Source organism: Apiospora kogelbergensis (genome assembly GCF_038363985.1).
Source record: "Apiospora kogelbergensis strain CBS 113332 chromosome Unknown utg000009l_segment0_segment0, whole genome shotgun sequence".
Classification (NCBI taxonomy): domain Eukaryota; kingdom Fungi; phylum Ascomycota; class Sordariomycetes; order Amphisphaeriales; family Apiosporaceae; genus Apiospora; species Apiospora kogelbergensis.
This window is the reverse complement of record NW_027117426.1, coordinates 167,888-193,347: the sequence shown is the minus strand read 5'-3', so window position 1 is coordinate 193,347 and position 25,460 is coordinate 167,888. Positions and strand designations below refer to the sequence as shown.

At 56.4% G+C, this 25,460-nt stretch overlaps 10 protein-coding genes across 10 annotated transcripts; 7 read left to right on the top strand and 3 right to left on the bottom strand.

Annotated features, from left to right (window-relative positions):
• Window positions 1-32: 32 nt before the first annotated feature.
• PG998_013090 (uncharacterized protein) lies at window positions 33-836 on the top strand (the record flags this gene model as incomplete). Its single annotated transcript, XM_066879906.1, has 1 exon — window positions 33-836. One exon carries the CDS (start codon window positions 33-35, stop codon window positions 834-836), a length of 804 nt encoding a protein of 267 aa, XP_066724045.1.
• A 923-nt stretch (window positions 837-1,759) lies between these two features.
• On the top strand, window positions 1,760-1,999 carry PG998_013089 (uncharacterized protein; the record flags this gene model as incomplete). Its single annotated transcript, XM_066879905.1, has 1 exon — window positions 1,760-1,999. One exon carries the CDS (start codon window positions 1,760-1,762, stop codon window positions 1,997-1,999), a length of 240 nt encoding a protein of 79 aa, XP_066724044.1.
• Window positions 2,000-2,006: 7 nt separating this feature from the next.
• Window positions 2,007-2,671, top strand: PG998_013088 (uncharacterized protein; the record flags this gene model as incomplete). The annotated part of the gene is made up of 2 exons (XM_066879904.1): window positions 2,007-2,104; window positions 2,179-2,671. The coding sequence occupies 2 exons, from the start codon at window positions 2,007-2,009 to the stop codon at window positions 2,669-2,671; spliced, it is 591 nt and encodes a 196-aa protein (XP_066724043.1).
• A 558-nt stretch (window positions 2,672-3,229) lies between these two features.
• On the bottom strand, window positions 3,230-3,874 carry PG998_013087 (uncharacterized protein; the record flags this gene model as incomplete). The annotated part of the gene is made up of 1 exon (XM_066879903.1): window positions 3,230-3,874. The coding sequence occupies one exon, from the start codon at window positions 3,872-3,874 to the stop codon at window positions 3,230-3,232; it is 645 nt and encodes a 214-aa protein (XP_066724042.1).
• Window positions 3,875-9,033: 5,159 nt separating this feature from the next.
• On the top strand, window positions 9,034-10,323 carry PG998_013086 (metalloprotease; the record flags this gene model as incomplete). The annotated part of the gene is made up of 1 exon (XM_066879902.1): window positions 9,034-10,323. The coding sequence occupies one exon, from the start codon at window positions 9,034-9,036 to the stop codon at window positions 10,321-10,323; it is 1,290 nt and encodes a 429-aa protein (XP_066724041.1).
• A 242-nt stretch (window positions 10,324-10,565) lies between these two features.
• Window positions 10,566-11,405, bottom strand: PG998_013085 (RlpA-like double-psi beta-barrel-protein domain-containing protein-containing protein; the record flags this gene model as incomplete). Its single annotated transcript, XM_066879901.1, has 2 exons — window positions 10,566-11,237; window positions 11,307-11,405. The coding sequence occupies 2 exons, from the start codon at window positions 11,403-11,405 to the stop codon at window positions 10,566-10,568; spliced, it is 771 nt and encodes a 256-aa protein (XP_066724040.1).
• A 1,936-nt stretch (window positions 11,406-13,341) lies between these two features.
• On the top strand, window positions 13,342-14,834 carry PG998_013084 (uncharacterized protein; the record flags this gene model as incomplete). The annotated part of the gene is made up of 5 exons (XM_066879900.1): window positions 13,342-13,531; window positions 13,608-13,664; window positions 13,745-13,815; window positions 13,894-14,276; window positions 14,390-14,834. 5 exons carry the CDS (start codon window positions 13,342-13,344, stop codon window positions 14,832-14,834), a joined length of 1,146 nt encoding a protein of 381 aa, XP_066724039.1.
• A 260-nt stretch (window positions 14,835-15,094) lies between these two features.
• Window positions 15,095-17,429, bottom strand: PG998_013083 (uncharacterized protein; the record flags this gene model as incomplete). Its single annotated transcript, XM_066879899.1, has 5 exons — window positions 15,095-15,772; window positions 15,852-16,098; window positions 16,157-16,483; window positions 16,506-17,255; window positions 17,323-17,429. The coding sequence occupies 5 exons, from the start codon at window positions 17,427-17,429 to the stop codon at window positions 15,095-15,097; spliced, it is 2,109 nt and encodes a 702-aa protein (XP_066724038.1).
• Window positions 17,430-18,335: 906 nt separating this feature from the next.
• PG998_013082 (uncharacterized protein) lies at window positions 18,336-20,564 on the top strand (the record flags this gene model as incomplete). The annotated part of the gene is made up of 1 exon (XM_066879898.1): window positions 18,336-20,564. One exon carries the CDS (start codon window positions 18,336-18,338, stop codon window positions 20,562-20,564), a length of 2,229 nt encoding a protein of 742 aa, XP_066724037.1.
• A 3,289-nt stretch (window positions 20,565-23,853) lies between these two features.
• On the top strand, window positions 23,854-25,372 carry PG998_013081 (uncharacterized protein; the record flags this gene model as incomplete). The annotated part of the gene is made up of 3 exons (XM_066879897.1): window positions 23,854-24,182; window positions 24,239-24,548; window positions 24,620-25,372. 3 exons carry the CDS (start codon window positions 23,854-23,856, stop codon window positions 25,370-25,372), a joined length of 1,392 nt encoding a protein of 463 aa, XP_066724036.1.
• Window positions 25,373-25,460: the final 88 nt, after the last annotated feature.

Below are 25,460 nucleotides of genomic sequence, written 5' to 3'. Positions count from 1 at the left end.
CTTGACTGACTATGTCTCATGGGCACGCAGAAATGGCCACTGATACAGGTTGTCAGCTTGTCGCTGCCCCCGAGACGGGGGAGCCAACATTTCATCCCTTCCCGCGCCTTCCCGTCGAGCTACGCCTCAAGATCTGGGAGGAAGTGATCCCCGAAATCCACGACCGCCTCCTCTTCGCACGGAAACCCGGTTTCATCCGGCCTGAGAAACACAAGTTCCTCTCGGTCCTGCAATCCGTCTCCCAGGAGAGCCGCGAGGTCTTTCTGAAGCGTTTCCCGGTCGGCCTTAAAATCACTCTCCGCACAAGCCATGACGCGTATTGGAAAGCTTATCACACTAAGCTCAGAGTCGACTGGTACGACGTCGGTCTGCTTTACATTAACCCCAAGCATGACGTCTTGGTGGTTGGCCACCCTTGCCCTGATGACGTCCTCCGGGGAGCTATCTGTTCCGACAAGATATCCATGGACCACGTGGCGCAGCCGCTCCGCCGACAGGAGCATCGCGATGCCATGCAGAACATCATGGAGCTCCCGTGTCCCTCGGAGGAGTTTGGTAAGTGCTGGGAGATCGAGAAGTCGGATATTTGCATCAACACCAATGATGAAGACGGCGAATGCAACGGTTGCGGCGACTGCCATCCCGAGTATGAGTATGAGGACTCTTATCAACTTTCCGAAACCAAATGGCATTTCGGCGGAGTCAAGAAGCTTATCAAGCTCACCTACCCTCTGGACCAGGAGGGGGTCTTGGAGTTCTACCAGGACGTCGAGGACCTGACCGGTAGTGAATTGCTCCAAAAGTGGCACAGCAAGTGTACTGTCACAATCTCGTGAGGTTCAAGACATTGTAAGTCAAGCAGTTGTTCCAGGTGATACGTCAGTGCTAACATGGAATCACACAGGCACTCTTGGGTGGTTCCCGGCTAACAAGATGGCGGGTCTAGGAAGCAGCGGCTTCTATGAGAATTATTGGAATGGATTTTCATATGTGGAAAGCTCGCAAGGGATCGACTTGGCTGAGATAGTGGTATCATTATAGCAGCGTAAGAAAATGAGAAGCCCCAACGTAAAGCAACACCACGGTGGTCATGAAAGTGTGTTTCCATATGAAATTAGTGACTGCATTGACATTTTTATCTCGTACATTCTACTTAGCTACTCATGTAGGTGACTGTTCCGTAAGTGTGTGTCGCTTGTTTAACATTCCCATCCCTTGCCACCTATTGTTCCACTGGCCTTATTCACTCAGCCTCATAATTGCAACAAGTCTTTCACACACGGACAACCACGAAGTTACGACTTCTATCTTGCTGACCACCAAGTTAGGTATTTACGCCTCTCATCCTCTTCACCACACCCACTCATTCACTCCATCTTACCAACACATCTACAACTCACAGTCAATCGCCAGTCTAAATATCATTCTCATTCTCAACCCGCTGCCGCCACTGTCCTCTCGCCAAGTGATTGTGTTCTGCGTCTCAAACTCAGGGTTCTGAGGCTCTTAGGACAGACAATCAGCCAGATTGCCGACGCACCTTCCATTCAAGAATAATTTCACTGCTTACAGTTAATCGATCAAACAATCACCTGGGCAATTTATATCTTTGCAACATTAAGTTCCTGCAAGCCTTCCTCTTTCACCCTACTTCCGCCACTCTTCACTCACCTCATCTTTCTACCCACTCTACCACATTCGCACCCCGTTCACACATTCATTCCATCTAATCAACATCTCAATCAGCCAGCATCTCATCATGGCAGCCCAGACCAAGGAGATCACTTCCGTTTCGGGTGGGGACTCGAGTTCCGACCTCACTCCTCATCCTGCCGTTAGCCCTGCCACTGATGCCACTGGCGCAAAGAAGCGATCCATGGACACTCCCGCCACCGCCCAAGCCGCCAAGCGCCTGAAGTTCGCCGCTCCCTCCGAGTTAACCACGAAAAAAAGCCAGGGATGCAGAGAAGCACAGGCGATGGGAGGCTATCAAGCTTGAGGTCAATATGAAGGCTGCCAGCTGGGAAGCCGCCAACCCCGGTAAGTCCCAAGCTCTTAAAAAGGCCCGCCGCAAGATGATTAAGGACGATGTTAGCGACAAGTTGTAAGTACCTACCTCTGATCTAGCTATCGATTATTGTCTCGGTGGATGCTAAGTACTTGGATGATCTACAACAGCATGGAACGTGGCCATCATCCGTACCAGGTTTACATTTCCTCACCCAACCCCAAGGCCGCCCCCTTGCCTGGCCGCCATGGATCAGTTGCGCGTGCCGCGACTTCCACTCTTCAAGGCAACGGCGCTGCTTTCCAGGTTGGCAACGTGCCTCTCGTCTTACCGAAGCCCCAGGCCAACGATGTCACTGCCACCAAGGAGAAAGCCTCAAGCGGCAATATGTCCAACGCCATCCAGGAGCCTGCCATCAAGAACGATAGCAGCCACAAGGAGCTGCCCGCCGCCAAGACGTCCGAGTATGTGTCCAGCAATGAGGAGGTGCGCCACCAGGCCCGAGCTGGCGCTAAGAAAGCTCGCAAGGTTCTTCACGACGCCGGCGAGGCTACAGCTATACTGAGAGGCATCAAGGACATCTTGGAAGCCTACCTTTCGGGTGTCGCTGCTCAGCATGCGCTTGACGAGCTGCACGAGCAGCCCGCCCCTCCTGGTCAGTAGATGGAGCTCATGGAGCCTATGGAGCGAGTCGTGCACGAGCTGCCCAACGACCACGCTGTTGAGCAAAAGCTGCAGTTCGACACCGAGGATTACCTATGGGAGGATGAAATTTGATTATGCTATGTTATCTATACCTTACCTCCTATTAGGTTAGTGGGTATTGGTAAAATAATTATAACTGGTTATCTTCTGCCCGTGGTACTAACTTGAGTGCAACTTCATATGCTGGGACAATGGTCGTATTAGCGAGGCTCACGGTAGTTCCAACAGGGACGGTTTTGTGTGGTGTTCTGAAATCAATCCTGAAATTTTATATACGGAGAAAATGTGAAATAAAGCATAAACATGAAATGCACCCTGCGCAGTTTCCTTTGCCCCCCCAACTGTCCCGCCATCTATCATCATTCCTGTAACTCCCACCATCCTCCCATCCCCGTAACTCCCCCCATACATAAGTTGCATATCCGATATGCTAGATCTAGGTTGCTGCCGCTAACCAATGCCGACCTCTAGGTCCCCCACAAGCGAAGGACTAAGAAAGGAAGAGGACGAAGGCATTTAGTCGGTCCAGCCGCCGAGGCGCTGGGCGATGTCGCTGACGTAGGCCGGGGTGGCGTTGGGCGCGGAGCTCAGGTCCTTCTCGTTGACGTTGCCCGAGTTGTACATGCGCAGGGCCGGGTAGACACTCTTGGGCTCCATGGTGTTGCCCCAGTGGCTGAGGTTCTCCTTGAAGTGCTTGGCGCCGCCCTCGACCATGCTGGTGATCTGGTCGAGGGTGAGGCCGTGCTTGCCGTAGAAGCCGGGGCACTTCCAGCACTGGAACAGGCCGCCCGTGGGGAAGTTGTCGGGCTGGCTGTAGGTCGTGATGGCGCCCACGTCGCCGTGCGACTCTTGCATCATCATGGCCAGCAGCACCCGGTCCTCGATGCCGTACTTCTTGCCCACGCTCTGCAGCGCCTTCTTGATGTTGGTCAGGTCGCTGTCCGTGTCGCCCTTGGCCTTCATCGCCTTGGTGTTCAGCTTCCACAGCGCGTCGAAGCTCTTCCACGTCTTCTTGGCCGGGAACTTGTCCCACGTGCCCGAGTAGTGCTTGGGCGCCTCGCGGGCCGCCAGGACGCTACCGGTCTCGGCCTGCATCAGCGAGCTGATGGGCGAGGCGCTGACGACAGCGGCGATGAAAACGAAGATCTTAGCGGCGTACATTTCGTAGTTGTTGTTATTCTTGTGTGATTTGTGAAATTGGATATTCTCGAAGAGAGTAGTATGTGTATGAAAGGATAGTATTTACTGTGAAATGGTAAAAAGGAGAGTCTTGAAAGTGAAGTGGTAGTAAGGACTGTGTTGCTTGTGTTGTTGGTGATGCTCTTCTTCTTTTTCGATAGACGAGACGGGCATGTCGAATGCTTTATACTCGGTTCTGAAGGCTTCCCGCTGCCTGCTCCGGCGGTGCCTTGCTGGGTGTTGCCGGCATGACCCAGGCACATCTAAGCCTCGAGGGGGACATGTTGGTGAGAACCAGTCAGACAGCAAGTCCGAGTATAGGACTCTCATCTCGCCCACTCACCTCAGCATCGCAGGATGGGGCAGGATCATGTTCCGTTTGCATCCTTGAGGGTCACGATAGGTCACGATGCCGAAAAGCGCACTCTGTTTCAGGCAGCTGAAGTCTGAGCCCTTGTGGGAGACACTCATATGCCACTACTGCAGGAACAACACCCCTGCCGTGACACTCGAGATGTCAGCCTGCACCTGCACGTTGGAGTAAAAGGGGTTTGCCGCCATTGGGCCGCAGGATAGACGCCTGATCTGGTCAGTCGAGACCGTCCAATCGCAGAGATTGCCCACCACGTACGTGTCAGACGGACTAAGATATCTCTTACTACAGCCTGGTCAAAATTACACTTGCGAACAACCACCTGGCGTGAGCCTTACATGAGCAACGGGGCAGTGAGATCGGGTTGAACCAATGAGTTGTCTGTGACTGGTGCCACAGTCGACGGGACTGGCCGAACTGACGTTGGACGAAAACATTATGGCTCAGAAGTTACACTTCTCGTATGGTTGTACCAATGAGCGGAAAAAAGAACACAAGCGCGACCGAATCTTTGGAGCCTCTCATCGGGTAAGCACGCAAGAAACCCCTGGCCTAACCACGCCCATTGCGGCTACATTTTTTGAGGCTCTACACCCCTGTCCTATGCGCAGCCAAATAAAAGTGTGGAAATGGGCTGGCTTACCTAACATCACTGGCACAAATCACATACCGTCGGAGGGACCCTTGTCGGACGAATCTCGGCTGGCAGGGATGCTGCTTACTGGCGACGGTCGTACCAGTGGACCCCTATGAGATGAGAGATGAGAGATCTGGTTCAGGAACACCGAGCCAGTGCTGAAGTGCGAAATTTCGTGCATCCGACAGGAAGCCTCTCAACGCTACGTTCCATTGAGAATATGTTGGCAATATATTGCGATACATCCAGCCCGTTCCCTCAAGCGACACTGATCCTTCCGCCAGAGAATCATTTCCATATTCCGGCCATCGTTGCACAAAAGGGATCACCAACGTTACTGGAATAAATCAAATACCATCCATTCATATTCAATCGCGAAATTGTGCGTGCCGCAAGCCGGCTGCAGCCCCATATCATATGCGAAAACTGCGTCTGGCGTAGACTCGCATCCACCTGCCACCTGGGCAAGTTGACATAAGCCTCGTTGGTGGGGCGTAGCTTGGCTATCATGCCTATGTTTGGAAATATTCCAGAACTGACCATACGAACAAGATTTCGGCTACAAGCGAGGTGGAGAGAGATAGCTTTGCCGCTTTGCCGTCGTAGAACCTGGTGCAGTCTGGGGGGCCTGCAGGCGGGCTCGGCATACATATACCACATTGGGCGGTGCAGCCTGAGGACTAATAAGACGGAAAACGGAGTGAGATTCCAGACCATCCTCGGGAGTGGAGAAAGGACAAGGGAGCGTGCTATTTATAGACCGGGCAGGGGTATATAGCAGTAATCTTCCATATTTCTGCTGGACGGCGGCGACGACTCCTCTTCTCCAATGTGGATTTCCTATTCTGTAAAATTCAATTCACCTACAACACATCCTCCGTCTCAGGTTAACTCGAGCACCCTCGCACCGGGTTGTTTGCCAGTCGATCTTTTCCCAATTCTCACCGACTATAGGATCCGAGGCAGTCCGCTGGTCGGAGAAAAAGTCTTGATCGGAGCAGGGAGCGAGCGGGTGAGCCGGAAGGCAGCAACCTTATCCTGGCTCTGGTGTCCGCCATTCCTTCGATGCGCCATTGCCATGGTGGCACTGGATGGATCAAGGAATTCCATTAAGCACGCAGGAAGTGCATGTGGCATCACCACAGAATGCGACCGCGTCCTGTCCTTTGCCCCATCGTGCTCGAGACTCGTTCCATAGGAGTCACGAGAACGGGGGGATTCTAGGACTGGAGGTCTTTGCCACCGTCAATCGGAGGTACTTGTCCACAGATATCAGGCCTCCATTCGGTGGAATATCTGCTCGGTTCCGCCGCCAGCTGCTCGTTGGGGTTTCTCGGAAATGAGGTTTGTCTAAATATAGGTTCGGCAAAGCGTCCCGAGGCATGAGGCCAGCCGTATTGTGTATAATGCCCTAGGAAGGCGTATGTTTGGCCTTCTGCCCGTTCTGCCAACCGTGGTTTGGGGAGAGCGACATCTCCTGCTACCACTACCAAGCCCAGGCTTAGTTCTTATTCGAGCACAGAACAGTTGGCTTTCCACCCGGTTGCTGGATGTCTTGGGCAAGGCGCCTCCAGCTCCCGCCCTAGGTGACCCTTCGTTTGCCGGTGATGCTGGACAGCTTCGGCCGCGCCCGCTCCATGATTGACGTGTACAGCTGGACGTGTGCACCGTATTGCCGGTAGCACTCGGGCTTGTCTGTCGGAGGCTGCATGTGCTACGCGATATATCAACCCGAGCCTTTTTGTCAGACACTGCGTATTCTCGAGCCTCGGGGGGGCAGGATGCCTGTTTGACGTGTGAGCAAAAGTTTCTGTGCGTGATATACAGCAGCTATTCGGGACCTGAAGCGACAGTTCGCCCAAGAATATGTTGCGGTGTTCTGGGGGCACTGAACTTCAGGCGCAGCCAGTACCTGGTGCCTTTCTGCCTCTGTCACGATGAAATGATGGCTTGACGGCACTGTCTTTTTGCCTCGTGGACATGGCGAAGACAGAACAGTTTGCAGTCATCTGTCTGAACATCTCCAGCTTTATCGCATCGTACAGCTCGATGTACAGTTAAGCTTTTGGGCCAAGGGGCCGGCGAGATTCGTTCTCTTCGAGGCCGAGAACTAGCCCCATATCTCAGCGCTATTTCGGCGTACTAGTAGTACTGTCATCCCCGGAGGGGGTGCCGTTGCGACCGGCGTTGACATTAGCGGGCCGCACAGAGGTCGCGGCAGCCACGAGCTTTGGGACGAACTCAGCCATTAGGGCTACTACCCATGAATCCTCTCCTGCCGCTCAGAAATCGAGCCGAAGCGCGTATGTGCTCTGCTCATCCACCTTTAACGCCCTCAGTGTGCAAGCAGCCTAGTGGCACCGTCGTCAACCTTCTAGTCTGGCGCGGGGCGTCGACAAGACAGACGCCGCAACGTATCGCGACGAATGATTGACGGCCAGCAATGTCCCAGAACTCGGGCAGAGCCAAAGAAATGGCCTCCAAGAAAGGACTGACTGTCAGCTCTTACGCCATGGCTGGATGCCTCCATGATGAGCGGTGTGTTGTTACATAATAATGGGAGGAGCTAGTCATTGCTGCTGCAGGGCGCGTCACGGCGAAATGAACAGGTGAGATTCATCGTCCCCCCCGCAAGCCTAAATCCGCCGGCGCTTTCAGGGCTCGACTGCCGGCCGCCACCGACCAGCCTCCCCAGATCTGGACCGCAGCCTACATAGCTGACGATGCATCAATTATTGGCCAAGGCAACGACATATCGTGAGCATGAGAGACATGCCAAGCGCCTTTACGAGGGCGTTTGGCGAGAAAGAATGAAGGCAGCAGTGCGCGTTCCAGCCTAGCCATTAGCCACCACTGATGCCAGACGGGGCCGTCCAAGCTGAACATGTACACACGTGTATGGCCTAGTTTGTTTTCGAGCAACGAAAACGGAGCAATGCACGCCACGTACCTACATTGCCTATCAGTGCATGCACTTGTGTGGGGTGGTAAGATTGATAGATGTTCGTCTGCATCTGACCACCAAGTAAGACTTGGGGGACGGTGACCTATGATCTGACCGAAGCTCTATCGTAGCAGTTGAAGTCACCAGACACCAATCGCAGAGGGTGAAGGGTGGTTGATCCACTGGGCCCCCTCCACTAACAGCACTGAGCGCCTAGGAAGTGCTCACAACTGTTCCGGCCGCTGCCGCCAGATAGCGCACGCTAGGGGGTGTTGGGGTGGAAAGCTCAGGGCATTTGGAGGTTTATCAGCTTTCAGGCCTTTCCGAACCACATGTGCCAACCTTAGCTTTCCAAGGCACGACGTCATTTGAAACGGCCGACTTAGTTGTCACCTTCTGTTACATCATCGACATCATGCGCATCTCGTTTTGTTTACTGTCGCTTTCGATTTGATCTCCCGACTGACCAGTCACTATCTGAACCTACTGCCTACTAGCCCTGCCGCACCCCCCACCACCCACCGAGGAGATCTGCAACCTGCCCAATGAGGCTACTTCGCACCCCCATAGCATTGGTCTTACGCGGCATATCAAACGCTGAATGCGTGGGTGTCAAGTGTCGCTCCCTCCTTATCGCCCAGAGAGATGCATCGTCGGGAAACCGACCGCGACAGGGCGTTCAGCTTCCCAGTATACTTTAATATACTTCACGAGTAGGCATTGACAGTCATGCGCTGTACCGCTAGCCGGCTACTCGATGTTTCGAACTCAGCCTGGCGTCGTCATATGTCTGGAATGCCGATTCCAGTCGAAGGTGGATGCTGGGTGGGCGGTGGGTTTACGACAGGTGCAGAGACACGGCAGCACACAGCTCGGTGGCTAGCTGAAAGCACCGGACGCCTGACTTGGGGTCATGAATGGAGTGTCCCAGTTTGGGTGCCTCTGCTGGAGTTGCATATGCATCCATGCACCTCGCATCTCCAGCAAGGCAGTCATCTAGACCCAAGGCGAGACGGCTGAATGTGTTGTCTCAGCCCCGAACCACATACACCTATATAAAGAGATGGTCGGTCCCCCGTCACAGGATATCGCCTTCTTTATCAACATATTAACTATTGAAAAACAGAAGAAGAAAAGATTTCAGTCGAATCCATTCTTATCGTTTCTTACTTAGCCATTTAACAAACATGGCCACTAATCACATTTGCTGCGTCGTCCCTCCTTATCTGCTGAGCGGCATTGCCGAGAGCGATAAGAACGAGGAGCGTCTTCGCACGTCTGCTCGCAACGCCCTCAACTTTAACGGCCACTATTGCACGAAGAGGAAGGAGCGTTTCGCTGCCTTGACCGTCCCACGAGGATTCCATGGTGCGGAGCCCGTGCGCCGCAACATCGTCCCTGATGCCATGCTCAAGGCCATCTCCGAGTCCGAGGACGTCGACGAGAAGACCCGCGAGTGTGCCAAGCGAGACCTGGCGCATCTCCAGAGTGTCCACGCCAAGGTCCAGCAAACCCAGGGCCTCCGCGTCGACGATGACTCGGCCGAGCAGCAGACGCTGGCCGGCAAGGGCAAGGGCAAGGCCAAGCCCGCCGAGACCGTCTACCGGGCCGTCTACGACGCCCAGGGCACCGAGGACGAGTCGCAGCTGCCCGGAAAGCAGATCCGCGTCGAGGGGCAGAATGCCGTGAGCGACAAGGCCGTCAACGAGGCCTACGACAACGTCGGCAACGTGCTGGACTTCTACGCCAAGATCTTCAACTGGAAGAGCATCGACAACAACAACATGCACGTCATCAGCTCGGTGCACTTCGGCCAGCAGTACGAGAACGCCTTCTGGGACCCGCAGATCGCCCAGATGGTCTTCGGCGACGGCCACGACTTCCTGCACAACTTCACCGCCTGCGTCGACGTCATCGGCCACGAGCTGACGCACGCCGTCACGGAGCACACGTCGCCGCTCGACTACCAGGACCAGGCCGGCGCGCTCAACGAGCACGTCTCGGACGTGTTCGGCATCATGGTCAAGCAGCGCGTCGAGGACGAGACGGCCGACAAGGCCGACTGGCTGATCGGCGAGGGCTGCCTGCTGCCCGACGTCAAGGGCACGGCGCTGCGCAGCATGAAGGCGCCCGGCACGGCGTACGACGACCCGCGCTTCGGCAAGGACCCGCAGCCCGACAACTTCGCGCAGTACAAGCCGACGGCGCAGGACAACGGCGGCGTGCACCTGTACTCGGGCATCCCCAACCGCGCCTTCTACCTGGCCTCGGTCGACTTCGGCGGCTACAGCTGGGAGAAGGCCGGCCGCATCTGGTGGGAGACGATGAACTCGCACCAGGTGCCCGCCCGCTGCACCTTCCAGCAGTTCGCCGACCTGACCGTCGACAAGGCCGCCGAGCTCTTCGGCGACGACGCCGCCAAGACGGTCCAGAAGGCTTGGACCACCGTCGGCGTCGTCCGCAAGTCTTACCACTAGGAAGGACGTCGACTTGGATGAAATTCTTATAAGAAGGGGACGCGAGTAGGAGCTACGAATTGCGGGTATAAACGAGTAGACGACTTGAATGAGCAATGGGAGAGTTTGGGCGTGAGGCTCCATTTGGGAGCCGTAACCTTCATTATGAGTAGATTGATATACCACAACCGAATATGAAACTGTTTCTTCCTAAACATTACGTCCCATAAGCTAGTTGAACGAGAACCGTCCCCCTTCTCACCTCAAACATTGCCCCCCGCCGTGACCTCCAGCTCCGATTCCACCCCCACCCCGTGCACGACCACGCTCCCGCCCGTCTCGCCCGTGACGCGGACGCTGACCGTGTCGCTGCCGAACCCGGCGGGCTCCTCGAAGAAGTTGTACTCCTGGCGCCGGGTGGGCCTCCACGTCCGGCCGCCGTCGACGCTGACCTCGAGCGACGCGACGGGCACGTCGGCGCCGACCACCTGCATGCTGAACCACCAGGCCGACGCGCCCGTCTTGTTGCACAGACGCAGTGGCGTGTTGCGGAACCCGCAGGGCACGTACGTCCACGTCGCGTCGATGACGCCGCGCGACGGGTCGGCCAGCTCGGCGAAGGCGGGCTGGAAGAGGTTGAGCCGCGTCGGCTCGCAGGGGGTGCACACATCGACGACCTGGGGGGAGAGGGGGGATCGGGACGTGTCAGCGTTCGTTGGTCCGGCAGTGAGTGAGGATCCTGACGGGACAAGCAGGCGCGGGTGTTCATGGTGCTGCGTTGCCTTGCCCTGGGGAGTCCCGTCCGCTTCTGGAGTACTCACCATGACCGTCACGGTCTTGCCCTTGGCGTTGGACACCTCGACGCACTCGCCGCAGTGGTACGACGCGTCCCAGACCTGGGCCGACAGCGCGGTGCCGAAGAGGCCGGCGGGCAGCTGTTAGGTCGACAGCATGCACTTGCCGCCGGCGAGGTTGCCGCCCGTGTAGGATGCCTTGCCGGCGACGGTGTCGTAGAGGGAGCCATTGGGGGCTGCTGCCGCCAGATTCGAGTTTTCGTCGTCGGCGCCAAGTATCTGGGCTGCTACGACGGCGTTCAAGGGCATGATGGCCGAGGCCAGGCCGTAAAGCACGCACTCTTTTTTCATTATTGCAGACTTCGATGGCGTTGTTTCGAGACTCGCGGTGAAGACTGTAAATGAATAGAGCAATATATCTAATGGGTATTAGCATACGATTTGGGGCAGACGGTTCCTATTGAAATATCATTTTCTGGCATGTGGCAAGCTCCCAGCCAAAGCCCCTGAATCCCAGCAACAAGCCCACGTAGTCCAAATGAGGCTGAATGTCCCGTGCCTGAGAAGGAGATTGCTTTCTTCAGGTGAAAGTGCCTTTGCGGCTGCAATATGGTAGAAAGCTGAGTTGTTAATGCTGTACATGCAGAATCGTCATCTACCAGCCAGTCGGGTATCAGCACCCATACCCAGAGTTGCATCCCGGCCCAAGTCTGGGCTCTCCTTTCGATCCACCTGAAGATGTCGCAAATGACCGACGACACGCGAGTATTTTCAAAGAATGTTATCCTAGCTTTTTATGCAATGTGCTTTGTGGTATCGCATCTACAAAGTATGGATGTTATATAATATACCTGCCATGCGGTTCGCTATGCCGACGAATAACCCACGGCCATGGGGTATGGAAGAGATGTCTGATTGGCACTCAATCTGAGGCGATGCTGCGCCCTCGACCAGCTAGATCGGACCCTGAGATCAACTAAATCCCACAACAGCGATAGACTACTCGTCTATTACTTGCGGCGTTGATAGAGTTGTGGTAAGATGGCAGCTACGTCATGATATTCCATGAGGAAAGTAGCTAGTCGTGTTGGGGCGCTAAGAGTGTGCGACGAAGCGGAGTCCTTCGTTCGAACCCGTATGAAGAAGTCAGAGATGAGAACACCTCTTTTGGCATACACCTACGACTGAAGTAGGTGGTAAGTTCCGTCAGCCGAATTGGTGAGTAAGCACGTATCACGAAGACGATCTCGTCCAACAGCGAGCGTTCGCTAACAGTTGCAGAGAGCACTAATCATCGAAGCCACCAGGGGGCGTTAATTGACATGCATAGTTGCCCAGGGCAAAGATGCACTGAAGAAGGGCCAGAATTGGGCGGGGTGGCTGTGGCTGAGCAATCCCCTCAATCCATATGCATCCCCGGCCGGCCGTACCCTACACGCACGTAGACGCAGTTGATAGGTTGCACGTACAGCAGTAGGGTCGGCAGTCGGGTATGGATACTGAAAGGCTTATCTTCACATCGACGGAGGCGACGTCAAGACATGCACGCCGTCATCCAGTGGTTCGATCCTTCCGCTGGGCGCACATTGTGTGTACGGCCGGGAGGGACACACGAACAGCGCATCGGGATGAGCGGCGCTTTTCCAGTGTCTCTCTCACTGAACAACAGAAGCGGTGGCACACTGGCAGGTAGCTGATGGGCAGACTGATCTGATTGATTGGGAGACCCAACAGATTGTAACGCTCCCAGGCAGAACAGGCTGGCCGAGGTGACGCATCCCTCAATCTATGCCGTGTACCAGCGCACAAGACAGGAGAAGCCGTCCTGTCGTGTCACATCAGCCGGGATGGCATTGGCATTTGCCTTCGCAGTCAACAAATTGCATCTCGTTTCCTCCCCTCCCTCCCTCCCTCGGGTGCCATTTCTACCGGCAGCGCAGCCAGGCTGTTCCTTGCCGTCGTTATCGGCAGGCAATCAATTGATTGTGATCGCCTACCTGCTGTGGCATTATTAAGTCCCTGCATTGGCGACCATATCAATCCCGCATAAGCACTTGTCAAGTTGATTGTCTACCCTCTCCCCTCCCTCTTGGCGACATACCAGAGAGCGCAGCCCACCACCATCATCTCCGAGAAACAGGAAGGATCGACCCGTCATTTCCACACAAAACACGAGCCCACCACAACCCGACTGATTTGACCCAGTGCCTGACTTAACTCATCGGGCATGTAACTTCAACAACCCATGGACACCGAGCCGGCGTACTATGCCGACGTGCCCCCGGGCCAGGTGCGGACGCCCGTCAACCCGCCGACGCGGCAGGGCCAGCTCATGGCCGCCGGCATCACCACCCTGCTCATCGCGGGCGTCGCCGTGTCCCTGCGCCTATACACGCGCGTCCGCGTCGTCAAGACGGGGTTGAATCCGGATGACTGTACGTAGCTTGGTTCTGCTGCTCTCTTTCTTTGCCAGACCAAGAAGAGGTTGCTGACTGACATCTTTGGGAACAGGGCTCGTGACTGTGGCTATGGCCATGTCAATTCTGATGACCATTTTCGTCAAGAAAGGTAGGTCGCATCCCCGTCCCGACTCCGGCCTTGACGTCGGGAATCAAATGTACGTATAGAGCTAATAAATGACATGGCAGACATCGACCACGGCCTCACGTACCACGTGTGGGACATCCTTCAGAGCACCTATCACATCGGCGAGCGCCTCGTAAGTCCCCTCCCTCTGCTCCCCATGCTCTCCGCTCCACGCGCGCTATCCTCTAACGTTTTCCGTCTCGATATGCAGTACGGCCTCCTCTCCTACCTGACCTTCATCCTCAGCGTGAGCTTCGCCAAGATGTCGATGCTCGTCTTCTACACGCGGCTGGCGCCGCAGACGTGGGTGCGGGCCGCGGCGTACGGCGGCGTCTTCGTGGTGGCGGCCTACTCGCTGACGGCGATGCTGGTCGAATCCCTGGGCTGCCGCCCGCTGCGCGGCATCGTCGACGAGACGCTGAGCGACGTCGACGGCGGCTGCGACGGCTCTTACCCCGGATACATCGCCGTGAGCTGCTTGAATATTGTCATGGACGTCGCCATCTTGCTGCTGCCCGTCCCCATCGTGATTCCGCTGCAGATCCCCACGCGGCAGAAGGTCTTGCTGGTGCTCACGTTCGCGACCGGGCTATTGTGAGTTTGACATGCTCCTCTGTTCTTCCTTGCACCCGTAGAAACCGATTCGGGCGCGCGCTCCTGCCCGGATTATAAATGGCTGATCCTTGAAACCCCGGGATTCCGTACAGTGTCTGCGTCGTCGCCATCTACCGCGTCAGCTACATCCCCACCCTGGAAGCGAGCGAGGACTACGACTGGGACGCGGTGCCGGACATGATCCTGTGCTTCCTCGAGGTGAACGCCGGCATCGTCTGCGCCTCGGTGCCCGCGCTGCGCCCGTTCTTCACGCGGTACTTCCCCGCCCTGATCTCGTCGCACGGGAAGCGGAGCAGCGGCGGCGGCGACGGCGACGAGCAGGGCCGAACCGTCGACACCGTCGAGCAGCGCAACGCCGAGCGCCAGATGCTCAAGCGCCGCAACAACCTGGCCCCTCAAGACGCGGCGTTGTCGCATGAGATGTTCCCTGTCGCCCCTGACCCCGGGAACCGCTATCACCTGGCGCTCCAGAATGACGACGAAGAGGCTCAGCTTTGGGTCCCCCATCATGCGTTCAAGGACTCAGGGGGTCGGTGACGGCTACCAATGTTAGCTCGAGGACGTGATCATGGTAGTAATGTGCGGGCTGGAGGGCGGTGTCGATAGATACTATCAGCTCGTAATCGAGGAAATCGTTTCAACCAAATCCATGGGCTGTACGCGGTACCTTTATCATGAATCTAGCGTAGTTCGTATTGCGAGCAAATTGTCGACCAAGCCTTTTTGGGTGTAAGCGTCGACCGCAAGGACAAGGCAGTAGACTAGAGATAGCAGGTACGGCTGGACCTCAAGGCACACTAAAACCTAGGGTAGCCATCATAGACATGGTGCTCCTCGCTGCTCATCCAGGACGAGATCTCGGTGAACAGGGCATGAGACGCCGCCGTGGCTGCCGCATGGGCCGGAGCCGGAGCCGGGGTCTCGAGGGGGATCTCGGGATTGAGAATAAAGCCGACGTCATAGATGGCCGTGGTCGGTGCCTGGGCGGCCGACGTGTTTCGTTTTGGCACTCCTAGGTCAGTACGAGAAGCCGTAGCAGAAATATCTAGGACACCGCCAAAGCCGCCGTCGACCATACGCCTTATAAGCGTCTCCATGTCGCGGAGAACGCGCGCGCAGTCCCTGGGATAGTTGCTGCTGCTGTCGGTTTCGGTGTCGAGACAGCCGATGGCGAAGGAGATGTCGCTAGTATCTTCGCCATTGGCGGGCTCGGTGAGGAGTCCATTGAGAAGCACGATAATGGCCGCATCGAAAATATGGTGCAGAATTGGGGCGAGCAGCTTCCGGGACGACGACTTGGAGTTGCAAATCCACTTGGCCAGCTTCAGGTTCTCTCTCGCCGCGTCGAGGCATGGCCATACATGCGTCGTAGACTGCGCCAAGGTGGGCCGGTGAAATGTGCGTCGGTCGATGCGCGCCGCGACGGCTTTCTTCATGACCTCGAGGAAGCTGGGTCTTGTCGTCAGGATGACGAGCTGATGCGCGAGAGAGGAGAGACGAGAAATCGTTAGCCCGGTTTGATCTTCTATGAAGGTTTGGGGGCGATGCCATTACCTGGTTATGCTCCATTCGGAGCTCGCAGGCTGCCCTGCTGGAGCCCAGGTGGAAGTTGGCCAGCCGTAGTTCCGCCGGCAGTGTGGCTGACCACTTTTGAAGCATCCTCAGAGTCGTTTCGACATAGCTCGCATCGTTTGGTGTGCTGCCGTCACGGGAAGAGGTCTGACAGGCGTGACGCACAATATGGCCCGCGATCTTGGCCAGCTTGACGTGGGCAACCAGGCCCGTTGGTTTAGGAAGACCACTGCAACGCCATCAGTCTTTTTGCGTAACGTGTCTCAAGCGACGACTGGATAACCTACTGGGTATCTACAGGGAGCGGAAGGTGGATCGCCTCGTCGGCGAGTGTTGGCGGCCGGCCCAAAAAGCCACTCAGCCACCGGTCGAGGGCGTACAGGGCCCAAAAGGCGCGCTTTTCGTATTCGTCGTCGACGAACCCTTGGTGCGCGCCGTGTGCGATGGCGATGTGCAAGCCGGAGCTGACGTACATGTACGCGGCATCGGCCCTGTTGGCCTCGATCAGATAGACAGCCAGCAGGACCAACAGTGGGAGATCAAGCGAGGAGGACCTGGCTGTATCCAGTAGATTCCCCATGAGTGCCTTGGCTCTCTCGAAAAACGCTTCGGCCCTATATGCATTAGTCTTCGTACCTAATGGGGTGTCCAGCACATGCCGCGGCAAGGGCGGCGTGAATGAATGCGATCTCGCGGCGATTCCGTAGACTATCAGGCTGCGTGTCGAGGGGGCCGAAATCTAGAAGCGAGGGGTTGATGTTGCCCCAATAAAAGATGCCACCGAAAGAAGAGTCGTCGTGTCCGTCTTGCGTGAAATGTTTCAACTCCGCCAACAGCGCTTTTAGCTCATTCGATTGTGGTCCACCCGCTGGCTGTAGCGATCTGTGTGGTGGCATGTCGTGTGCCTGGTAGCGACCAAGCGAGTCGAGTAACGTTATGGTATCTGTAGGGCAGTCGCCCGTCAAACCCGACGTAAAAGCATCGGCCATGAAATCCTTGACTTGGGCGAGAAATGCGGCGCCGGAGGTGGGACCTAGATAGCAGGTTGGTTCTTTTTCACCGCTTGGAACACTTCCCTCTTCTCGAGGGGGAGACGAATCCTCGAGGGCATGGCCTTGCGAAACTTCTAGGTCCCTCGGGCTGCTGCTGCTGCTGCCGGCGCTGACGCGACCCATCAGGTCGCGCCGCCGTGTCGCATCCGGGACGGCGTGCTCGAGACATGTCTCCAGCCGCGCGCACCGGGCCACCAGCTCGTCCCAGTCCGCGCGCGGAACGTAGATCTTGTCGACCGTCTCCGGGTACTCGCAGTCGCGGGCGCTGCTGTGGCACGGCTGGCAGGGGTGTTCGCCCGTGCATTTGATGCGCCGGATGTTGCAGCTGTTGCACCTGGACCCCACGATGGTGTGTCAGTTTTACCCCGAGCAGAAGTCTCGGTCGTCGTCAGGTAACCTACGCGGTGGACACCCGTTTCCGGTTCTCTGGCGCGACTTTGTGTCGGCGCTGGTTCACGGGCAGCCGGTGCGGGCGACGAGACGCTTTGGTGGGAGCGTCTCTCCCCATTTCGTCTGTGGCTGCTGCCGATTTCCCCAGTTTCCGCCTCTCCTCGATCATTCAAAAATTGACGAGTGGCGCCCTCACTGGCTGGCTGCCCTTTGAGAAAAGTACTGGTCGGCGCGGGGGGCGGCTTTCAGAAAGCAGTCGCGAGGAAGCGCCATTTATTCCGATCAGCTCAACGGCGGGCGGCCTGAAGGTGGCATGAGGTGGGAGTTCGTGCAGCTTTTTGTAGAAGCCTGTAATTGCGTTGCAGCAGCGACGGGCAGGGATCGCTAATCTGCCCGAGGAAAGCGACCACTCAGGGCCAGCAAACCCCTCTTCCACTGGCCCCAGGTGAGTCGACAGTGAGCCAATGCCGTGGGCTCTCAGCGCAATGGTGTTTCAGCTGGTTATTGGGGGCCATCGCTTACGTCGCATTGCTTACTATGGTCCACCAATTGATGAGATGATGTGCGAGTAACTATTCACAGTCTCGTATCTGCCCATTGATCGGGAGATTCAGATTCTGGCAGTGGAGGAGGGTTTTGGACATGCAATACCCCAAGCCCACGTTCGCTTTTGCGGGGAGTGTTGGGGTCACGATGGGGACTCCAAGTCCAAGTCCACTAAACCTGCCCGTTTCCGTTCTCGTTCACGCCATTTCGCCGGGTCTGTCCTGCAAGAAACAGAAGATCTTGCTTTGATCCTCTCCGCTCTGCGAGGTCCTGCAGGACTGCCAGCCAAGGCCAACCTGATGAGGTGGAACCATGAGAAGTCGTGAGGGGTTCGGACTGATCTCCGGGGCAGGAAAATCGATAAATAACGAGTTGACTCTTTCAAGCGGCCTGCTTCGTTCATCAACCTTTCATCCAATGTCACGGTCAGCCCTGTGACCTGTTGCCGCTTGGTAGTATCTGCTGTTAACTCGCCTCAATGAGGATGCTTCAAGCTCTCCATACGGGGGCACTTTTAGTGCAGGGCGTCCTTAGTGCCGCAACTGGACGCTCTCGCCAGGTCAACACCACACATGTTGGGCCCTCCCTTGACCGTTGGCCCAGCGGCTTGCATCTCGCCGTGGACTACTACCCCTCGCAATGGCCAGAGTCCATGTGGGAACCCGACATGGCCCGTATGCGCGACGCCAATATTTCCTACATCCGTGTCAATGAGTTCGACTGGGCCATTCTCGAACCCGCCGAGGGCCAGTACAACTTCACCCTGCTCGACAAGACGCTGGAGCTGTGCGGGAAATACGGCCTGAAAGCCATCATCGGCACGCCCACGGCAACCCCGCCCAACTGGGCGACGGAGAAGTACGCCATCGACTTCGTGGACGTCACGAACGCCACGCTGCAGTTCGGCTCGCGGCGCCACTACAGCTTCTCGTCGTTCGATTACCGCCGCCTCAGCCGGGGCATCACCACCAAGCTGGCGGCGCGCTACGGCGCCGACCCCCGCGTCGTCGCGTGGCAGCTGGACAACGAGTTCGGCTGCCACGGAACCACCGTCAGCTACGACCACGACGCCATCGCGCGGTTCCGCACCTGGCTTCAGGACAAGTACGGCTCCATCGAGAGCATGAACGCCCGCCAGGGCCGCGTCTTCTGGTCCTCCCAGTACGTCGGCTTCGAAGCCGTGCAGCCGCCGTTCCTCGAGGTCTACACCACCAACGAGGCCCACACGCTGGACTGGTATACCTTTAGTTCCGACATGGTCATCGAGTTCGCCAAGGAGCAGGCCGAGGTCCTGCGCCGGCACTCGCCCGACAAGGCCATCACGCACAACTTCATGATGCTCTTCGCCGAGTTCGACCACCACAAGTTCGCGCGCGAGGTGGGCATCGACCTGGCCACGTTCGACCAGTACGCCCTCGCGGGCGTCTTCGCCTTCGACTGGCTTTCCGAGGACGAGCAGGCCGACAGCCTGCGCCAGGGCCTGCCCGACTACCAGGCCCTGCACGACGCCCTGTACCGGGGCGTCGCGGGCGCCGCCTACGGCCGGAACGCGGGGCCCTTTGGCGTCATGGAGATGGAGCCGGGCGTGCTCAACTGGAACCCGTACCGCGTCTCGCCGCTCGCGGGCATGGTGCGGCTCTGGACGCACGAGCTGTTCGCCGCCTCGGGCGACCTGGTCAACTACTTCCGCTGGCGCCAGGCGCCCTTCGCCCAGGAGCAGACGCTGTCGGCCCTCTTCACCGCCGACGACGCCGCGGACCAGGGCTTCGTCGAGCAGCAGATCCTGGCTAACGAGGACCTGCCCCTCCTCCGCGCCGAGGTCAACGGCTCCGAGCCGCAGGCCGACGTCGCGCTCGTCTTCGACTACACGGCCAACTGGGTCTGGGCGATCGAGCCCTACAGCGGGTCCTGGGACCCCAAGTCGGCGTCCTACAAGAACGTGGCGCTTAAGTACACGGACCTGGTGTACGCCTTCTACTCGGCGCTGCGGCGTCTGGGCCTCTCGGTCGACATCATCGACCCGCACCAGTCGCTCGACGGCTACAAGATGGCCGTGGTCCCCAGCCTGCCCATCATCCCCGCCGCCTTCGACGCCGCGCTGGGTTCCTTCGCCGGCCCCGTCGTCTTCGGCCCCCACACGGGCTCCAAAACGGCCGACTTCGCCACCGTCCCGGGCCTTAACCCGGGCGACAACACCACGCTCAGCCGCCGCCTGCCCATGCGCGTAAACCGCGTCGAAACTCCGCCGAAGTTTGCGCGCAGCGGTGTGGCGTATAGCGGCGTGAAGTACAACATCACGGCGCGCGAGGAGTGGATCGAGTGCGCGCGCGGTGACAAGGACAAGACGAGCAACGCGACCGTCATGTACACGTCGCGCCACCGGGGCAGCGGCAAGCCGGCGGCTTGCGCAAACGACGGGATGCACTATCTCGCTTTCAACCCGCCCGTCGACCTGCTCGTGGCGTACCTGGGCGACCTGGCGGCGGAGGCCGGTGTCCGCGATCTTACGGGTCGTGCGGCGGGCAGGGACAATGACTTGGGCAATTCGGTTCGCTTGCTGCGGCGGGGCGGGCTGCTTTGGGCTTTCAACTACGGTGTTGAGGATGCGGTGCGGCCTGAGGTCAAGGGGGGCAACGTGATCATTGGGGACAAGGGTGGCAATATGATCCCGGGTGCTGGGGTGGTGGTGTGGAAGCTTGGGTCTTAGTTTACATACACTGGGTTCAGGGTCTTGGGTAGATTGAGCTCAGGCAGAAGGCGCTGGAAGAGAGACAGACAGCCGGAAGGAGATCAACAATTCTGGTAACAAATTCAAGACAATCTTCAGCAATTGGAAGTTAACCCGCCTCGGCCTAAAAGTCTACCTACTAACATCTGTTAATACTCCAGGTAGCCACTCGTCGCCTACCAGGCTCCTATCCCGATAATCATGACGAACTACCCCTCCGATTACCCAGCAGCTCCCTCTACCAGTCTGTAATAGAGATGGAAGAGTTGAAGATCGCTAAAGCCTCAGCTTACATATACAACCCGGGGTTGGAGCGTCGTAATTATATAGACTCTTCGATTAATTTACTTCGACTCGACCTCTAGCGATATTCTTGTCAATCTCTTGTAATACTCTTGTCAGTCTCTTATAATATTCTTGTCAGCCTCTTGTAGTACTAAGCTGTTAACTTAATAGAAACGATACCGTATAAAATAATATAGTGGATTGGTTAGCAGCAATAAGGAATGGTTATTAACGCCTATGTAGCGCAGTTCGTCCTGCCGCAGTTAATAATACCTTTTCGGTACAATGGGCTCTGGTGCGCAATACCCTATAATGAGCTCTGTACCTAGCTATGGCCAGATGTCAGTGTACGTGCAGCCTCCTGCTGATTGGCAGGCCCAGCAGCATGGAAATGCTAGATATGTCTAGGGATGTTAATGGCGTGTCGTGGGGATGGATGATTGCCCGTTAAGATGAAACTTGGTAGGCGGGTGTGTATAGGAGAGTAATTAAGGAATAAACCGAGTTATGAGTTATGCATTATTATGTTTGTAGAGGTTCAAGTCCCAGACATGCTAATACAAAATTGTCGGGCGGACATCGTAGTGTTGAAGCTGGCAGATGCAGATGCGAGAAATAAAAGAAGAATAGAAACAGCGCCTAATTATAGTGCTATATATACACGAGTCTGAAGATCTGCCCCTTTCATTTCTTGCGACAGCAGCCGACAGTGTCGAATTCATTTTAATACAAATTTCAAGAGGCCCAGCAGCCCCAGACATTTACATGGCATCAAAAGATGACATAGAACATAGAGACAAAAAGAGATTGCTCAGTATGAGGGTTGAACTCATGACCTTCGCATTACTATGTATTGATCGCAGAACCAATATTAGTACGACGCTCTAACCAACTGAGCTAACCGAGCTGTGATGTGATGTGACCTATCAGGATGATGGGTAACGGTGTTTGTTGAACGGTGAGATCTTATTGGAGTATACACAGCTGTTGGAGAGGGGACTATGTGGCTTATGGACAGGTAGGGGAGAGCAGATATCACACAAGGGTGGGTGGGAAACAAGGTTGCTCCATAAGCTGTTAGATGGCAGCACGGACCGGGGAGGGTGACGGCTGAGGAACGGCTTCTATCAACCTGACCAGCTACACCCTATGATACAGAACCAGCAATGACCGGCTCCCAAATCCCTTCAGCTTCGCTTTTTAGGGGGTATGTTGACAATGGGACTTAGCTAGCTGGTCACCCCCCGTGTTGAATTGTCCCCTCCTGTGTTATTCGATCTGCCTCCAGAGCTAGATCCTCTTTGCTCAACTTATACTTTGTGTCGTAGTTTTGCACAAGTTCCGCCGCTTTGTCCTGCCTATCAGCAAACTGGGCGGATAATTACCACTCATCCTGCCCTGTATGATAATTCTTCCAATAGACTAGGTATTCGATCATTGGCAATCGACCGGCGCGCGATATTCTTCTCCTATCCCATTCAGCTATTATCGCACTGCAGCCACTGGCTATTATAATACTCCCGTTGCTGTCTCATTACAGTTGTTATTCCAATCCAGCTATTATCCCATTCAAGCTACTCTATTCCAACTGGTACCCCACTGCAGCTGTTATCCCACTGAAGTCAGCTACTATTCCACTGCGGGCTTTCAGAAGAGCTTCACGTAAACCTTTTGTTATACAACAGGTCGGCCATTATTACTATGCCTCGTTCTGAAGATTAGTGGTTATCCCGGAGGCCGCCGCACCTTGACCGCGCCCGGGTCCGTTTTCGCGGCAGTCTATATCTATCCGCACCGGAGCGAGATTGCGACAGTGCAATGCAGTTGGGCAACTGTCGGCAAGATCGGGGACAACGTGGTTAACTATTGATTTACCCCAATGATGGTCATGAGGAATAAACATGTCAATGGTATATCTAGAGCTAGAGGTGTGATTTTCTCACCGCAGTTTTGGCTAGGTGGTAGGACTTGTGTTACCCAATCTCTTTTGGTACATGCCATTCTTACTGTCATGCTTACTATATAATTGAGGATTTATCATGTGACTCCGTCATTTTCATATTACGGCAATCCTCGATGACGTTTCCGACGATATCCTTCGATATCAGACTTGTCACAGCGAAGATGACCATGACAGGAAGGTCTCGAGGTCTGAACTTAGATAAGCTAGACGTCGAGGTAATATGGCATCTATACACATAGATCATGCCACTGGCGTAGGGAAAGAGGTGCGACAAAAGTGCGGTACTAGTTTTTGGCCTCAACTGTGTTAATGGAGTCAATTATGGAGTCGCCAGGGGTCGCAAAGACGCCGATAGCGAATTGTAGATATCAGTTCCGCAGCAACTCCACGAGGACTCCGCAACTGGCGCGAGACCCTACCGCCCTAACGCATCCCTTGTTGCTTGCGGCCGACCTGGACCAGCTTACAATAAGCACGGATGGATAGCGTTTTTCAGGCATGGCGACACGCCGGGTTACACCAACTGCCAACATTGCTCGCCCCTCACTTGCTAATGGTTTACGAAACGGCTAGGCCAACGGCGCTTCATAGCACATGATAGCCTACCAGCCACATTATAAAGGCATGTTTACGATAAAGATGGGTATAAATCGGGCATATTTGACTGTATACCCGATACCAGCCGGCGGAGCCTCCGAGATGCCGAAAATAAATACCAAATTGGACAGGCCGCCCCAGTTCCGTACAGGGGCAGGCTCCCCTCGTGCCCCATGCTGGCTTTCCAAGACCCTGTATTGTCTAGCCCTACCTAAAGATAGAAAAGACAGACCCGTTGGCTACTTGGCGAACGTTATCCGTCGGTCCTCCATAACGTTCCGATCCCGCTTGAAAAGGCCGGGGATGCGCTGATCGCAACTGCTGTCCAGTCCCTCGTTCTTCTCTATCTCTAGTCAAACAACGTTCTGGCAAACAGCCTTTTTCCACACACGCACCCCAAAGGGAAAAAAAGACCACTCAAGAATGGACGCCCCTGCCGCTGCCGCTGCCGCCGCAGCTGGCAAGAAGCCCTTCCGCGCTGTCATCGTCGGCGGCGGGCCCGTCGGGCTCACGCTCGCCCACACGCTGGCCCAGGCCAACATCGACTTCGTGGTCCTGGAGGCGCGGGACACCGTCTTCGCCGACGAGGGCGCCAGCATCATCCTGTACCCGGGGGCGTTGCGCATCTACGCGCAGCTGGGCATCTTGGAGGCCGCCCTCAAGCTCTCCTTTCCCATAACCCTGCTTCGCATTGTGAATCCGGACGGAAAGCTCGCTCGCGAAACCGAGAACCTGAAGCTGGTGAAAGAACTGTATGATCGAATGCCCGTGGCTTTTCTATCTCCAAGTACTGATCCCGAACAAACAGCCATGGCGCCGCGCCGCAGGCCTTCCATCGCCAGGCACTCGTAAAGATGCTGTACGATACCCTGGACTCCGGGTCGCAGAAGAACATCCACACGGGCAAGAAGGTGACGGATGTCCAGTCGACCTCGGAAGGCGTGACGGTCCACTGCGCCGACGGCACCACGTTCGACGGGGCCATCGTCATCGGCGCCGACGGCGTCCACAGCAAGACGCGCGGCTTCATGCGCAACCTGGCGCTCCAGGCGGCGGCGTCGGACCCCAGCGTGAAAGTCAACCCCGAAAAGCCGTACACGGCTTCTTATCGGTGCATGGTACAACCAAGCCCCTTCACCCATTCCCTGTCCATGACTTTGCCCGCGTGAACTAACAACCTCATTATTAGTGGGGGAACTATCCCGCCGACCCCAACGAGCCCAGCGCCGGCGAGAACCACGACTGCCACGGCCCCAAGCTCTCGTCCATGGTCATCTACGGCCCCGAGCGGTCGTGGTTCTTCATGTACGAGCAGCTGGACGCGCCGACGCAGGCGCGGCGGGACTACACGGCGGCGGACATGGAGCAGTACGCGCAGCAGTTCGCCGAGATGCACGTGACGGACACGGTGCAGTTCAAGGCGGTGTGGCCGCGGCGGACCAACGCGGGCATGTCGGACCTGTACGAGGGCACGGTGGCCCACTGGCACCACGGGCGCGTCGTCCTGGCCGGCGACGCCGCCTTCAAGGTCACGCCCAACATCGGCTGGGGCTACAACTCGGGCGCGCACTCGGCCGTCGTCCTGACCAACGCCCTACACGACCTGCTCTACGCGCGGGACAACCCTACGCCGACGACGCGGCAGCTCGCCGAGGCCTTCGAACGGTACGGCCGCGAGCGGCGGGAAGACTTGAACATGGTCCAGACGCTGTCGGCCTTTACTACGCGGCAGCACGCTTGGCCCGCGACGAGCGGCGGCTGGGTGTATTGGTTGGTGGAGAAGCTGATGAACCTCATACCCAGCATAGAGACTTTCTTGATCACGAAAATAGCGACCAAGGTCCAACGAACCGGCCGGGTGCTGGATTTTGTGCGGTTTGGGGAGGATCCTTGCAAGAGCGCGACCGTGCCGTGGACATACCCCTATCCTACTAAGGGCTGATGGGCACACGATAAGTAGCAGACAGTACTATTGGCGTTAATATACCAGACATTCCTCTTGTAGTAAAACAATGCCAGCGTTTTGGCTT